At 41.0% G+C, this 17,287-nt stretch overlaps 1 protein-coding gene across 2 annotated transcripts in view; it reads left to right on the forward strand.

The window, feature by feature from the left end:
* LOC124179981 overlaps positions 1-17,002 on the forward strand; it is a 53,133-nt gene extending 36,131 nt beyond the window's left edge. Inside the window, exons 1-6 of one of the 2 annotated variants that reach the window (XM_046564902.1) lie at positions 12,613-12,700; positions 13,261-14,201; positions 14,450-14,652; positions 15,401-15,678; positions 16,013-16,076; positions 16,165-17,002. In XM_046564902.1, coding sequence (XP_046420858.1) covers positions 12,695-12,700; positions 13,261-14,201; positions 14,450-14,652; positions 15,401-15,678; positions 16,013-16,076; positions 16,165-16,532 — 1,860 coding nt within the window. In that variant the 5' untranslated portion in view covers positions 12,613-12,694 and the 3' untranslated portion in view covers positions 16,533-17,002. Of the gene's footprint in view, positions 1-12,612; positions 12,701-13,260; positions 14,202-14,449; positions 14,653-15,400; positions 15,679-16,012; positions 16,077-16,164 lie in introns of those variants that run through there. The other variant, XM_046564903.1, reaches the window with a different exon arrangement.
* Positions 17,003-17,287: the final 285 nt, after the last annotated feature.

A 17,287-nucleotide genomic window follows, 5' to 3' on the forward strand; every position in this document is an offset into this window, starting at 1 on the left:
TCAGACGACTCAAGTGCCCGACTCGTGCACAACGAACGAGCTTTTCACCCCCGCCCGAGTCTCGGCGAGCGTTGCACCCTGCAGACGGTGCAGCAGGAGAAGCGGCAGCAGGGAGTAATGGGTGCTTTCTCGTTAAAAATGTACGCGTCGCGAAGCCCTCTCTTGCCTCAACGTCGGCACACGTTGTCGTCGTGCGGTCGCCTTGTAAGCTCGAACCCCGAGGGATCGATGACGAAGCGAAGAGGTGAAAAACTTTCCCATTTCGCATAAGACGCGTCGCGCAACGATTCCGTTTTCGTAAATTATAGGTATACAATTAAGGGTGGTCCATAAATAGGTCATTTTTGAATTTCGACCGGCTTGCCCCGCTAATCGGCTTCAAATTATTCAAAAATAATTCCCTCTTTTTTTCAGATTCCAAAGGGGGTGGATTCCATTCAACCCTTTCAGAGGCACATTAAACCTACCCAATGGATTTGCATGAAATTTGGTACAGGGTTTTTTTTTGGTCAATGATTACGAATCTGAACTTAAAATTTAAAAATTCAAAACGACGAATCCAATATGGTGGACCAAAAACCCAAAAGTGACTTGATATTGCTGTATTGAATCCACCATTTTGAATTTTGTAATTTCGAGTTCAGATTCGTAATCAGCGACCCAAGAAAACCAACAATACCAAATTTCATCCAAATTCGTTCGACAGATTTGATGTTCTCCTGAAAAGGTTGAATGGAATCCACCCTCTTTGGAGGTCAAGTTAAGAGTTGAGATAAAAATCTGAAAAAATGTGGAAATTATTTTCGAAATTTATGAAGCCGATTTGGGGGGTGAGCTGGTCAAAATTCAATAATGACTTTTTTGAGGTCCACCCTAGCTATACGTATAATGCATTGCGCAGACACAGACAGGTGAATCATAGCTTAATGTAAATTATAATAAGAACCGATAGTCGTCTTTGCAGATGTTTGATTCGAAACGACGAACGGCAGCGGTTTTCGCAAGCCTTGGAAAAAGCTCCGGACCCCACGAGCTTCCTGCACGTCGCGATATATCAGTCTGGGGAAAACCGGAACCGGAAACCGTCAATCATAGGACTAAGTTACCGCCACCACGGCCAACTCACCCCCTTTTCACCCCTCCGGAAAAGAGCCCCTCGTATCGCGCCGTATGCAGCGAAGTATATAACGTACCTACGTATAAACTAGTTTGCGAACCCCGTTCCATATACCGACCGGGCTTAAAATATGCTCGCCAACCCAAACCCATCAATTTATGCTTTTTCATCGTTTTATTCGATTTTCCTTCGCTGTGCTGTTTACTTACCTTTTTACAATTTTTTATTTCTTATCTAAAACCCGGCCCATAAATAACTGACCACCTGTCCAACCTTCTAATACCGCGGACCTCGTACATCTTTTACTTTCCCTCGCCTCTGCGTATATACACATGCAGTAAATACATGAAGTATTGCCAAGGGTTGACCGTAATCGCATGGGTATATTTTTTCAGGGCCGGGGTTCGACTCTCGGGAGTTTTTACCTCTGCATTTCTTTTTTATACTCTTTTTATTATTGTTGTTATTATTATTATTGTTGTTATTATCATTATTACTTCAATAATTCAATCACTTCATTCCAATGTTTCGTGCACAGTTCACAGTAATGTTAATAGTATTTTATAGAAATTCGACACAGTGGGGGAAGGGGGGATGAACAGCTACAAAATCCTTGCTACTGTTATTTATTTATTCATTTGTTTATTTGATCAGTTGTTTTGTGTGTTTTTTTTCTACAGTATTTTATACAAATACCGCTATATCTTTGCACAACTTAAGCCTTTACGGACTGTGGCACTGTTACATTCTCGCTAAATTCGGTGAGTTTGCTCTGAGCAGACTGCTGAGCGGAGTTGAAAGTGTTCTGCATCGTTTCCTTGGCCGTTTCGATAACGCGAGTCGCCTTCTCCTGCATCTGATCAATCGCACCTTGAACTTTCTCTTTAAGCGTATCGTACATCTCTCGCATCTGGTCCATAGACTGCGGTGCTGGTTTTGCCGAGACCTGAAGACGCGTGTAAAAATAAAAAATTAGTCTACCACTGGATTTTTTTGTTTTTTGAGAACCGATTGCGCAGCTGGAATGACCTTCCAGCTTTGAAACAAGCGGCTTTCGACTTAACATGAGCCAGCCTTCGAACTTCCCGTTCTCACACTGTAGGTTTCACGTTTATAGAGAAAAAAAAAAGATTAATATTCGATTCGAATTTTGAATTACAAATCAAGATTCGTGGTCAACGATTTTAAAGCTCTGGCATACTATTTGAACACCGTTACAAATTTTAGAAGTCTGACCTTGGATTCGATATCGGTGACTCGAAAAACCTTCGCCTACTAATTTCTACAACAATCGGAATATTTTTAGATTTTTTTTTCTACCGACTTCAGATCGGCGATCAGCCATCCAACAAACCGACGAGTACCAATCTTCATCAAAATTCAAACGTTTTTAGTTTCTTTTCACGCGTCTTACCTCAAGTAGGAAACACGCGGCCAGGCAAACCACGATCAGGGACAATTTCATGACGCCTCAGGTGTCGGAACAAGAAAGGTATGATAAACGAACTACACAGTAGATCGATGAAGTCAGGCGTGTGTGAAAAGGTCCAAAGCGCAACAATTGTAGCACGGATAAAAATTGTCTTGCAAAAACGAGAGCTGGGTAACGACTGAGCGTTGATGTCGAACCGCGATTCTATTTATCTATCCTATTTTCTATTATGTCTATATGTTCCTGTGTACCTGTATACCTTCCTGACCGGATGTGGGAACTGTTATTAACTCGCGATAAGCACTCATCAAACAATCCGCTCTTCGTGCAAACCGACGATCGTTTCAAGCCGATACCCACAACACATTCACCAACTTTTGCCTGCAGTATTCAATACAACTTCGCACATCCTGCCCTTCAACGTTTTTCAAATGGCAAACACCTCGACTAGCTTTGTTAACTTCCATTGTGCCGCAAACGTATGACGTTTGTTCCCGGAATGAAATTCGTCAAGGTGTTTGTTTATCGTTTGTTTCTTCATTTTGCAATTAATTTTTTTTTTTTTTTTTTTTTACCGAACTTCCGTCATCTATTACAAATAAAATATCGACTCGTTTTTGATAAATTTCTCTGCTACATCGGCGGAAATGATAATACAAATGTGCAAACAGTTTTCTAGGTGGTAATAAATCGATATCTATCTTTCGATCGAGGAGTGTCGTGTCGTGCCGATGTCTGTTTACAAGGTCTGCAAACAATGGATGACCAGCGTTATGTTTTCTTGCAACACCGTTCGTGGACGATCGCGAGATTTTGTTGCAGTGAAAAGGAATTTCAGGGCACTGGTAACCGGAACGAGATAACTTTGGTGGCGACAGGAAAGTGCACGACTAATCTGGCCCGATGTGTATTATGTGGAAAAAGTAATGAGCTAACGAACCTGAAGCTTGAAGGGATTTAGTGCGTCGCGTCGAGCTGCCGCAATTAATACCGGGGGAGGGATTCGAGTCGGTATATTTCAACGTCAACGAAAATACATCAGTGGCAAAACACGGAATTAATATTAACGGCTGCGGGGCCCAGGATGAAGATGACGCATTGGCGATGCGGTGACACCGGCATCCGGTAACGCCGAAGGTCCCTTCAAAGTCCCCGTTTTTATTCCTGGATCGGGCTTTGTGCACCACTGGAACAGGGTACTTAGCAGTGGTTAAGTTCCTGTCGCCGAAACCTCTTCTTCTTCTTCTTCTTCTTCTTCTTCTTCTTCTTATTCCTTAACGTGATGCAAGCCTCGGCCAACATCCGTTCGTCCGTGACTCGAAGAGCACTCGGGGTAATTTGACACCAGTTTCAACATGACGTCTCAATCCTCTAAATCACCCTTCCGAATCTCGAGTGGTTGACTTTGATACTACTTTGATGGACCAGATGCAGGTGATCTTGGGATCCGATCAATTGGAGCAGGGTTGAAATGTTCCGAAAGTGCAAAATTCTGGATTTTTTGGTGGCGAAATTTGAAGTACAGCAATAAAACTTTGACGAAACATCAAAGTTTCGGATGGTCCGAAACCCGACGCTCAAAGTTCCGAAAACCAAGATTTCGTAAATTCAAGTTATAATTTGAAACTTTGGTCTTTCGTCAAAGTTTCATTTCTTTAACTTCAACTTTCGGAGCCCTTTCGGAACTTTTCAAATTTGGAACTTCAATCATACCCCGATCAACTGCAACGTGTATAAATTGCGACGGATTCGACAAACTTGCGGGTAGGTCTTCTTCATCCTTTCTTCGTCACTTTTATCACCATCGTTCAGTCGACGAACTTTGCGCCAGGATCTCCAGATTGACGAATGCGTTTATGTCTGTTTCGATTCGTCCCGTCGTCAATCCCGTCGATTAAACTAATAATTTTGACTCACTGAGTTACAGTTCCCGCCTCTCGCGATACTAGAGATCTATGGAGCCCGCTGGTATGACGTCTAGGGGTCGAGAGTTTCGGGCGAGAAAAATCGTTGTGTACACTCGTGAATCAATATATCGCAGCCCCTTGTTTGTGCGGCGATACCGGGATCCCGTACAATGAGAAAAATTTCATTTGTTATATCATTAAAAAGAACTGTTTGAATACTGTTGGGATTACGAAAAACGAGGTAAGCCTAACCATTTTGCGCTATCGTCGATCCTTTTTTGGTTATTGCAACGCAAAATCAGTTTCTGAGGTTTACTCTACTTTGTTAGTTAAACAAGGCTTTAACGTCAATTTATTCGAATTTTCGCAACAGTTGCGAGAAAATATAGCAACAGTGATCGTAATGAGAAAGAACAGTAACGAATACTAGACTTTCTGGTAACAGATACAAAACTACTTTTCACTTTATACCCAGAACCATATTTTTCATTTGTGGTAAAAAATGAAAATAGTCAAGGAGCGGTAACCGGAACTAAAAAGTTCTCTCATTGTCAGTGTAGTCCCGAATCGACCCAACTTCCGGCCGATTTCACGCCGCAGGCGAGCTTAGATCGTTCAATAGAAATCCGGCGAGATCAGACTCGCGGCTAATCGGAAACCAAGGATTGCTCCAAGTCTGTAGTCAATTTTCGCAGCCTTCACACCGCGTAGGTTCATTAGCGTCAAGTTTCCCGGACGGTTGGTCAAACTCGGGGTATCGACAACGTAAAAAGGTCCACCATCCAGATCGGAGTCTGGAATCCGGAGCGCGAGAGCCATGCGAGCCTCAATTTTCCATCGCATCGATCATCCCCGTCGGTTTATGCCTCTGCAGGTTGATGGCCCGCGCCTCCTCGTCCCGGTGCATTAACGTATTTTGCGCATTGTTCCCCGGATCCATCCAACTCCCTTTTCGCGCATCGATCACTTTGCCAGACCGACCTGCCGTAGGCCCTCCAGCCATGCTTCTCCGGGGCCGCCGGAACAATTATGGCTTATGTATATATACCGTCCAATCGGTGAACCGCAATCCATTCAAAGCCGGTAATATGCACGCTGACTTATAGCATGTGGTGATGGTTTCTCATCGACGCGTCGGTCTCAATAAAAAAAAACCATATTCTCAAATTTTGTTTTTCATATCATAAAAGAATCGTTTTATGAAAGCTTTCGGCATATGAAACAACAATATTTAAACGGTATTTTATGAAACGTTGATCCAAAAATTTTTAAAATTCATCCGTTGAGAACTGGTTTTCGGAAAAACACGTATCCTCGCGTTGGTTGGTCGGGATAACTCACGAATTTTTGTCAGAATTGTATGCGAAAAAAGTAAAGTATTCGTTGAAATCTCCACCGTGTATCGCCTTGTAAAATAAGTTGTGATCTATGTAAAAAAAAAATAAAAAATTTTTTAAACCCTTCTAGAATGTTGACTTCCGGAATCGAGTAAAAAAATTATACTATACAATAATCCGCACGGTAAAAAAAAAGAATACGAGCAATTTTAACAGCGACCATTTTTCACCATGTAATTTCTCTTTTTCCTTATTCCTATTCTTATTTTCTTCCTTTTCTTTTTCGCAAAGGGGCTAAAACCTCGTTAAACCAGAAGCGGGTGTTTCGATGCGCTGCAAAGATCCAGTGTTCCCACTTTCGGGTTGTAGGTACCCGCCGTCGCCGGTTCGGAAGTACGTGAGAAAATTTTCAACACAACCGGCGGGCGTGTGTATTTCCTTGGATTTTTCTCTTTCCTTTTTTCCTTCTTATTCGGGAGAGGAAATTTTCTTTCCTTTTTTTTTGGTTTTTTTTTTTTGTTTTTTGTTTTTTTTTTCTTCTTCTTTTTTTCACCCCTCCACGCTGCAATCCTTAGTCAAAGTCTCGGCTAGGCTGGAGGATGCAGGACGGGTGGGTGATATCTTGTGTTCACTACGCCCTCATGTATACGAAACTACCCTCCACGCATGTCACCCCGACCACCACCAACCACCACCACCACCACCACCACCTCGCAGTTCACTCTTCACCCGTGGCAGAAAGTGCGTCACGTTCCTGGCTCGCTTCTTGGTTCCACTTTTCATCTTTTCTTCTCGGGGCGGATTTTTTTTACTTTATATTTATTTTTTCTTTATTATCATTTTTTATTTTTTCTTCTTCTCTTGTTCTTCTCTCGTTTCTTCTTTCACTATCTTTCTCTGTATTCTTATTCCTTTTCCTCTATGCTCGCTCCTCCCTCGTTTCCTCGTACGCGAGAGTAAATCTCTCGAAAAGGTATTCATCCGGAGTGACGACATATCCGAGTCCACGGATTATCCCGCAATCCGCATATTCCGCAACCAAAATGTATAGTTCTGAGTATTCGTTTCTTTTCTTTCTTCCTTCCTTTCTTTCTTTCTTTCTTTCTTTACCTTGGCGTTGTACTTTTTTTGTTCTCTGGCATCGTTTCGTCACAACGAACAATAATCACGAGATCGTAAAAATTTTGTAATATACTTGCGAAAATAGGTTTTCAACCGTGTAACGAGGTACAGTTTGACACGATCGTGAAAACCTTTCAATCGTCACAAATCAATATACGAAAAGTAAAACTCCACGTTGCGCGAATAAATTCGAAACCTGTCAAACCTGAGCTTTTTCGAATTGGAAAAATGAAAATTAATACAGCCGATGAAATGCGAATTAAAAAAAAAATTAAATGCGAGAAGTAGAAAAAAAGAAACCAAAAGCGATCCTCACTTATATGTATATGTTCTATGTATTATATATATATACATCATTCGGAGGGATAAAAGAAAATTGTTCCCTGTCGTTGGCGGGGATAAGTGAGAAAAAAAAAAAAAAAAAATGCCTGACGTACAAAAGAAGGAGAGGGAAGGTGGTGAGAAAAAAAAAAAAAGAAAGTAAAACAGTGAAACGGACAATGAACGAGCGCCGTAATATGAACGGGGTGGGCTACAAGCTGGCGCTAATTACAAGGGTGTTTGTATTAATGCGAACGTTAGCATTCCGTTGTCACGTCGAGGTGTATGCGTATATATACACAAGCGGATGTGCCTTAAGCGTGTCGGACAGAACCAGGTGGAGCAAACGACTCACGCACGATCCCATTTTTTCCTTGAAAAAGCCGCACGAGCCCTCTATGTATGTATGGGGAATTCCATCCGAACCCAACCTGCGTCTGACCCTCACAATTTTTGATTTCGTTGAAAATTTTTTTCTGCAATTCTCCCAGCTCTGAAACAGAAACATGAGTATTATCGCTTTTTTTTATTTCACCGCTCAATTATTTATGTATATTGAGAGTGATTTTGTAAAAGGACCCTTTTTATAATTGTCAGAAAATTCTCAAAAACTGTACTCTCATTTCCGAACATTTCAAGAGCTCTGGCCCATGATGAACCGATCTATTTTTCTATGTTTATTTTTTTTTTTTATTTTTTTTTATCGCACTAATTTTTTTGATCAACGAAGACATTGTTCAAACGTGCTGAAAAAAAAATATAGAAACAAGAATTTGGTCCATCATGCGCCTGATCTTGACATATTTGAAAAGAAGATGAGAGTTTTTGAGAATTTTGAAAAAAGTCCTTTTCGAAATCGCTTTCAATATTTCTAAATAATTAACTAGTTGAATAAAAAATCTGGAAATATTCGGGATAATGTTTCAGAGTTAGGAAAATTGCGGAAAAAATTTTCAACAAAATCAAAAAATGGTGAGGGTCAGACGCTGGATGGTTTTGCATGGAATTCCCCGTACAAGTTCCGGGTTCTATGTACACCTATACACATACAGATATACACGCGGTGTGGTTAAAACTTTTCCTAATCTTATAAAAACGAAGTTACGCAGGTAGAAGATTGCGTATCTGGTATTTCTTAAATACGGGGAAAACGGAACGAGAGAAATTAGACAGAAAGAAACAAGAAAGAGAAAGATGAGAGGAAAGCAAGAAAATAAACTAAAAAGAAAGAGAAGGTAATAATAAAAAAAAGCATATCTCGCGCTAAAACGCGAATGGAGGAAAATCTCTTTGATACAAAATAAACAATAAGAATAATAATAATAAAATGGTGTTTAAAAAAAATGAATATCAAGAAAACTCTTGGCAAAGAACGTACGTCGCGGCGTAACTTTCTGCGGAGGAAATATGTTGCGTGAGTAGGAAGGAAAAAAAAAATTTATATGTCGTCAGCGTTTTATGTATATATATATATATGGGGCATTCCATGGCACCTCGATCAAAATTCTACGTCGTTGTCTCAGATTGACTTTATAATTTTTTGTATGGAAGCACATGACGAAAAACGCAATCGGAATTTTTTTCAGAATTTTTCGCACCAGCGTAACAGAAGTATGATTTAAAAACTTGAAAAAAAGCCCACTTTCTAAGATTGGAAAAAATTCAAAAAAAATCTTATAAAATGAAACGAAATTTTTTGACACCCATTAAAAGATGGAGGTTTCCTATATATATAGAATAAATATTTTTCGGCCCGTATTATAATTTATAGTTTTTTCGTTCACTCTTATGTCAAAAATACAATCCAATAATAATTTTTTTTTTCCCTTCAATTTATTTTTCGAACTTATGAAGCTGTTATATTTTGTAAGATTTTTTTTTTAAATATCTACAGATTTTAGAAAGTAGGTTTTTTTTTGTAATTTTTTATATTACACTTCAGATACGCTGAGTCGAAAAATTCTGAAAAAAATTGCAATCGCGTTTTTCGCCGTCTACTTTCATATGAAATATTAAAAAGCCGATCCGAGACATCGACGTAGAATCTCGATCGAGACGTCATGGAATGTGCCCCATAAGCGGTGTAACCGGAGCGTCGTAACGTGATGTGAGTAATTTTTTAAGAAATTTCCCAGCCTCTTTTCTCTCGTATGTACTTGTGTGGAATTTTTTTTGTTACCTTGTAGCTGCATATATGTAATACGTATATGGGTATGTATATTATATATACATATATATAAGGATATAACATTCGCGTTTACAGTTTTGGCGAAACTACCGAACTTGGGTAATCTCCTAGTTTTACGAGGTCGCGGGTCGTGGTGGTTATCATCCCCGGACGGCTTACATAATTTCCTCCCGGTGAAATGAATTTAACATGCGCCGAGTTTTTGCGTAATTTTAGAAATTCAGCCGTGACCGGATTTTCCTTCTGGCGCAAATTGCTAACCGGCCAATAGAGTCTGCAGACGGAAGTTTCGCAATTTATTTTCAGGCTTTTTTTCCAACCGGACGAAATACGCAAAGAGGGGGGTGGGGGGATGAAAACACCTGTAGATCAGAGGCGAGAATACGCGAAACGCCTTTGAAATAATAGTTTTCAGCCGGCGTGTCGTGGGAGAATTTTATTATCGCCGACGGAATAAAGGCCGCCGGAATCCGGATCGAACTGCACTTTCCGCAAGCTTCCTTTTCTAGGTTACGCAAACATAGCTACACGATATAAGACGGGCGGCAATCCACTTCGAGAAGGAAAGCTCGAGCACCGTTCGATACGCAGCTAACCAAGGAATGCAGGCAGCGTCTATCCGTGCCAACGGTCGAATAATAAATAATATCGCATGTAAATGCAAATTGGCAGTTGAAGATATTTACGATAATGGAAAAATCTAATCACCCTACCGCTTTCCTATATCTCAATTTATCCAGTCTAGTCTCCTGATCGTCGAACTTTGTAAACAACTTGGAAATTTATCAATCCTTTCAAATTTCGTTCCTTCTGAAGAAGATTTTCATCGGTTTTTATTTTTATTTATTTATTTATTTTTTTTAATCTGTTTTTCGTTTATATCGTCTCGCTTGAAAAATTCGCTGATTAAAATCGATGCCAAATTCAATCGATTCTTTCTCCTTCGCGTCCATCTCGTCATCGGGTGAAAATTTTCACCAAGTAAGTGAGAAACTGTTAGAATCCGTTTACTCGACGTCAATGCATTTACGGGTACCAAAATTATATCGCGTTCTCTCATGAAACTCAACTCCTCGGGCTTACAATTAGAAACAATGCGCGCTCAGACGTTGTAGTAAATTCAGAGCGTGAATTTCAACTGTGCATACTATCGCCCTTTATTTCTCTATCTTTTTCACACCTTTCAATAATCCGTGTTGCCAAAAAATATTTTTTTCACATTCGTGAAACTAGAGTGATTCCAATTTTTCACTATGAAAATTAGATAAAATCGAGGCAAATTTTCTCCAAGTGAGAAAAAAGACGTCGGTTGGATTGAGACAAGTTCAGAGACGGAATTTAAGGAGCGAAAGAGGCTAAAGAGAGAGATGGAGAGAGAGAGAGAAGAGGGGGGAAAAATGATTTGCCGTAGTTTTCGCGGTGGAAAATCGCAGCCGAGCGGATGGTTGCGGCATTGTTTTGCGCGAAGTATGTTTTTAACGAGGAAACTTTTGGGAAATAAATTTAGCGAATGGTTGGTGGCGGGTTTCCCGGCTTGAACGTAATCTCGAAAACTTACTACACAGTCCAAAGAGTTTACTATTTTATTCCCGCGGCGCTCACAACGACACACCGCCACACCGTGCATTCTAGTATATTTACAACGCTACACGCGGAGCGGGAAACTTTTCCAGTTTCGTTCGCTCGTTGATTCGCAACTAATAATCCCGAGGTAGGTTTGTGTACGATGTACATTTCTCTCGGAACTCGCTCCATCGGATTATAATAACGTACAATAATGTTACTACCGTTGCGTAAGACTCGATACTCGCCCCTGATTCGTTGTTTCATCGTTCCGATACTCTTAGCCCAGCTGTAACGAAATGAGAGTTAATTTGCTCGTATTTAGATCCATTTTTTTAGTTGAATAGAATCGAGGAACTGAGGCGTGAAAGGTTTTACTGTTTTATTTTTCAAATTCCCCCACGGAAATTTCAATTCCTGTTTACCCGGTGATACACACTAGCGATATGTTTGTACTTTTTTAGCGAAAGGTAATTTAGCTGTGCGGTTGTTGCAGAGTTTCAACGTTTCAACGTAATTTTTATTATTGGACAAATACGGTCTATTCAGAGATTAATTTATACTCGCGAAGCAAGCGAGTTGCTGCAGTTTTTGCAAGGATATCATACGTCTTGATATTTCCGATACTCTGCTCCTCGATAACTTCCATTTGCCATTTCAGCATTTATTTTTGCCCCAGTTTCAAATACCAGAACTCCGTTGAGTACATATAATGTAAGTTTCAAGTCGTAGCAAAACAACGGCGATTGATATTTCCGTATCACTTACTCGAAGGCGTGTCGATATTCTTGGATATTATATTATTAATTTTAAACCTTTAACGACCAAGCCTCTTTCCCGTTGAAAAAAATCTTACGTCTCAATCAAAATGTTTTAAAACTTACACTTTTTAAAAAGAGTTTTTCTATTTTTATGCCCAAGTGAAAAGTTTTTCAAACGAAATTATTCAGTGAAAACTTTCTTCAGAGTTCGTTAATATATTTCAAATTATTTCAGGATTCAGATATTTTTAATAATAGCAGTTAATTATTCGTCTTGTATCTGCGACTTTGAACCTCAAAGGGATCATTTTGAAATCTGTCATTTCATCGAATTCACTTTTCGAAGTTGTTTGTTTATTCATTAATTTATTTATTCATTCTCGTATGACGAGATAGGTATTCGGCTCAATCCCGCTTCCCGACTACCAATTCCGATCGCTGTGAGCGGAAGCAATAATTTTGAATCGCATCTCGCCGAGGGTGATAAAAATTCCATGTACGAACTTGCCGGGAGTTTAAAGTGGCATGGAAGTCACGTTTGACCGTCATAGATCCGTGATAAATTTTCAAAGATCCGACGTTTTCTGAATTATCGAGCCACGCTCGCTGCTTTTTCAGTGTCTCAATAAACCAATTCGTCAATCTTTAAACTGGATCGTATCGTCCAAGTGCGGAGTGACGATCAAGGGTTGAAAAAGAAATCCTACGATCGAAACTCCGGCTCACTCTCTGCCGGAATCAAAGATCCTGACTGATCCGATGAAAATGTGGATTCCCAGAGTGTCTTGACGCGTTCATTATCACCGAAGATACCGTCCTTAACCCGGTTCTGGTATCTAATCGAGAATTGGGAGGGGCCGGTTCGGTAGTTGCCAGTACTGATTGTAGTTTTCACCGAGAGTGTCAAGCGGCCCAGAGAGATTAAAGGCGCGGAATATTTGCCAGGATGCAGGTAGGTGTTGGATGAAAAAATTTCGCGAAAAATCCTCCGACAAAAGTCTGCGCAGACGAATAGAAATCGTCCAATTTATCCGGACAATCTAAATTCGAAGAAATTTTTATAACTGCTTGTTGAACGGTTTCGTGTGAATTTTTTTTATTTTTTTTCGTCTGACTATGTAAAATCAGTCAGCGGAAAGTTTCGATCCGGCAAATAATTCAACAGTTGTCCAGGTTCGTTTCGGAATTACGTGATGCTTGTCAGGCTAGTACAAACTGCTCAATTATCGCATGAATATTACGTAAGGTTCGTTGTACCTGTTCAAAGATAACCCGAGAAACTACGTTAGCTGAAACGAATTATTTATCGCTCATTGTTCGAACGGGAATAGTTCGGTTGTAGGTTTGAATCGGATATTTCGTCAAGCTCAGGCTACGTACAGAAATTTATCCGTAGTAAGTTTGCAAGTTTCTGCCGGAACGTTATAAGGATAATTTGACATCACTTCATACCATATGAAGTCGCAAACTTTCTAAAACAGGAGAACACTTAACGAGATTCATGCTTCACAGAAGTTGCTGCTGGTCCTGGTGGTCCTGATCTCTAGAGTGTCAGGGTCCTCTAAGATGGATGATCATGCCTTAAACCTTACCTCAGTATCCGCGAAGACGTTACCAGCGGTGGAGAACGCTATGAAAGTGAACGAGGGGAGATTAAAGATCGATAATGAGATCAGAAAAAAGTGCGAACCGCAGCCGGACTATCGAGCTTACATAGAGTGCCTTCTGCAGGAGACAAAGCGGAAAAAACGACAGTGCGGTCCGACTTTGTGCGGAGGTTATCAGACGTGTTATGGGAGCAGTTGCATGCCGACTAATCAGCAACAGCAGTCAAACTGTCCGGGAACAGGATGCGCGCAAAACGGACAGCCAACCTGCTCAGGATTTGGCTGCGTCTTCTTCGGGCACAAGTGCCAAGGAAACGGGTGCATCCAGATCGGTGAAACCTGCTACGGAATCGGCTGCACTCCTCCTCAGATTGTCCAGATCGGTACTCCTAGTCAGGTCAAAGAAGGCGCGGAAAACGACGGGAACCAGCCTGCAACTAATAACAGACCCATGGGACAGAATTACGAACTTTTGAATGACAGTGCAGAGATTCCAAATGTACAACCGGAGAACGCTGACGTGACTGCTCTCCGCAAGGAGATTGCGGAAATTAGAGATCAACTGAGGTCCGTTAAGGAGCAGAACGACAGGCTGATCGAGATCACCGAAAAGGCCACGACGCTTATACTGTCTGGTAACGAGGAGCGGGAGAGGGACAGGGACAGGGAATTCGACGAACCGATATTGGCGCACAACTTGACCACCAGTATCGACATCAGCAATTACGTAAACAACACGAACGTCATTAACGTGCCTTCCCAACTTTCGAAGAACGGTGATAATTATCATCGGGAGCGAAGTGAGCCCGACAAAACCGTTCCTGGCTTCAACTCCAACCCATCACAGTGAGTGTATTCATCACGTTCACCAAGTCATTGACACCTAAGGTTCTAGTCGTTGTCATTTTAGTCAGCTCACATATTGAATCTGTAGTATCTCAGGTACTAATCATCGAGCAAATGACAAAGCTTAATTCATCGATCGCAAAGTCAGCGTCTACGTAGAATGTATTGTGATATTGTATGAGTGATGGTCTTACTGACAGTGCTTCAACAAAGATTAACGTTAATTATGACCTCACGATGAACTCTAGGCTCCAGGGTACCACTGGAAATTCTGCAACCGAAACCAAGTCACACTGCTGTGTCGTCGTGCGGCCTAAGACGTGTCGCACCACTTGGCAGCCTCCATACGTCGTCTGCGGACAGAAGAAGCATCGGACTTGCGGATCGCATTGCTATGGTAAACAAGTCGTTCATAGTCAGGTGCGGCCGGAGTGCGTCAGGAATGCTACTGGTGAGTGTGTAATTCGTAATTTTTTCAAAACTACCGGAGACAGAGCATAAGGATCATTTTGTAGGTCAAAAAAATCTTGGACGAAAATTACACTGAAATTAGAAATTCAACATTTTTACCGAAGTCAATCTACGAGTTACAATAATATATTTGTAACTAATGTATATACGAGTATATAATAAGAATATTACAATATTGAACTTAACTGCATCACCTCGTTATATCAACTAGCATCAGAGAAATGACGCTATTTTATTCTCTTTCTTTGCGGAAATATTCATAGTTATATACCTATGTCCTCATAATTATACAAAAAGGCTCATTTTATCCGTGAATTGAATACTTCACAAGTGGTTGGAGTTTAATTTTGGATATATCCTGCTGAATAACAAGTTTATCATCAGTTATTTATAAGGATTTTACAAAACGTATTTTTTTCACCAACTTAATAGAAGCTTGACTAAAATTCTGTCTTTGGACAATAATTTGTAGAAAAATGTATTTCTCACCATAATCGAAGGAACTATCTGATTTCGCTGATAGTGATAATACAGTAATTAGGTGTTTTATGAATTAAATTCATTACGCAAAATTTGACTTCTTTTTGTTCACAGGGATCTTTTTATCCATGTTTGTCCTGTTCAGCTTTGTCAGTTTCACTTTTTGAACCCTTATCCCGTCGTACGTCCCAATTGCCTCTTTTATTCTGCACTTCTTGCCCTTAAGTTTTATTTTTCGCTTTCCACAGAAAACTGCGTCAGCTATCATCCCGCTCCCTACGTACCAACTTACCCGGTGTATCCAGCCACCGGTTTTTACCCTCCGACCCCGACGTACTATCCGGTTGTTGGAGCTGCTCAGTATTATCCAGTCTACGCACCGGCACCGATGCCAATTTATGCCCCGGTCTCAGGGCCAATTTACGAACAGCCAACATCGATGCTGTATCCTTCGCAAACGGGGTCCTGGAACCTCGGCGAGGACTCCGATTACGCGGATGAGTGCGAAGACTGCGAAACACAGGAGGTAATTTAAACCTTGCCGAAAGTGTAATTCACCGAAAAGCTTTTCAGCAAAAGTGATTACCGTACAATCATCACACATTTACTTCCGACTTGTCGTCATTCCTCAGAGGAACTTGGGAATCGATCAATCGTAATCTCTTTCGGGGCGGGGTTGAAATTCCGAGAGCGCCAAATTCCGAATTTTTTTCAAGATTGACTTCTGGACTTTAAGTTTCTCCACCAAATAATTTGGAATTGGGCGCTTTCGGAACTTTTCTAATTCAGAACTTCAACCCTGCCCCATCTCTTTCATAATTATCATCGATTGACCGATCATCCACATCACTTTTCCCCAGGGTCAAGTTATAACCGAAGAATGCCCGGACGGAACTGCCGAATGTAACCCAGTTGTGAAAAAGGGTGAGCGAATCCGTTACGGCCGAGGGTCAACCTGACCTCAAAAATCCTGAGGGACCTGGAATTTATCTTACGGTTAATGAATTTTCAGGTCAGGAAGACGATCGGAACAACTTCGAGGATAGCCTGTCAGTTTCGCAACCAGGACGCGGCGACACGACTTTCGGAAACTCCGTCGAGAAGAGGAAACCCGAAGATCTGAAAACGCTGCCAGAAGAATCTGGGTTCGATCCGTTGGCCCAGCTTCACCAGGTGGGGAAGGAGGCTCAGGCCATCAAGCGATCGGAGGATCAGCTGACCACCTCTTTGGGGATGCTGGAAGAAGCCGTGGAGCTGAAAAGGCTCGAGGAAAAGGATAAAGCGGCGCGGAGCGCAGACGGGGGAAAATCTGAACCCAAGAGCGAAAGCCAAGCCAGAGAAGAAACGCAGCCACCTTTTGCCACGATTAATTCCAATTGAAACCGTTTAGTGAATACACATAATTAGCCAAAAATCATCGTCGAGACTGGGATTCGTGATCTGACGAATTTGCTCTTGATTAATTCCAGTCTTTAACGCATTGAGAAAAACTTAGGTTTTTTCGTTTTTTTTTTTTTTAGATTTGCACTCAAAAATTTTATAATAACGACCATTTAAATGAAATAAGTTGTCGGGGCATTGAATTCTTTCGTTTCGTTTGCCACGGGCTTAAGTCACATAAGGCATTAAAATCGTATCTATAACCACGATTGCAAAAAATATAATTTTACGAACGAGGATAAACGAAAAGAACCACAGCTATAAATTTTTCTCGATGCATCATTCTTCATCTCCCCGATGATCTTACACCGACGTTGTACGATTCATGCGGATCGCCAGGGGTTCGTTATATATCGACCATTTCCGGTCTCGTTGACGCCGGAAATTGAACCGAGAAATCCGCGCGGAGACGAAAAAAAAAAAACAACACATCTACATCAATTAGAAAAAGAATGTATAATCGTGTTTTCTGGTATTTTTCCTTTTCATTTTATAATAAACGCTGATCCCAATTTGCTTCTCTTTTCACGGTTCGTTGTGCACGTTTTTAGCCGACCGGTGACCGGAAGTAACCGCGTTCACCCGCCGTTACGACTTTACGAGCAACGTATATCAGGCGTATTTGACATTGGCATTGAATGGAAGAAGGGAGAAGAGGAAGAAGAATGAATCGAAAAAATTAGATAAAAAAAATA

Source organism: Neodiprion fabricii, chromosome 4 (genome assembly GCF_021155785.1).
Source record: "Neodiprion fabricii isolate iyNeoFabr1 chromosome 4, iyNeoFabr1.1, whole genome shotgun sequence".
NCBI classification, from domain to species: domain Eukaryota; kingdom Metazoa; phylum Arthropoda; class Insecta; order Hymenoptera; family Diprionidae; genus Neodiprion; species Neodiprion fabricii.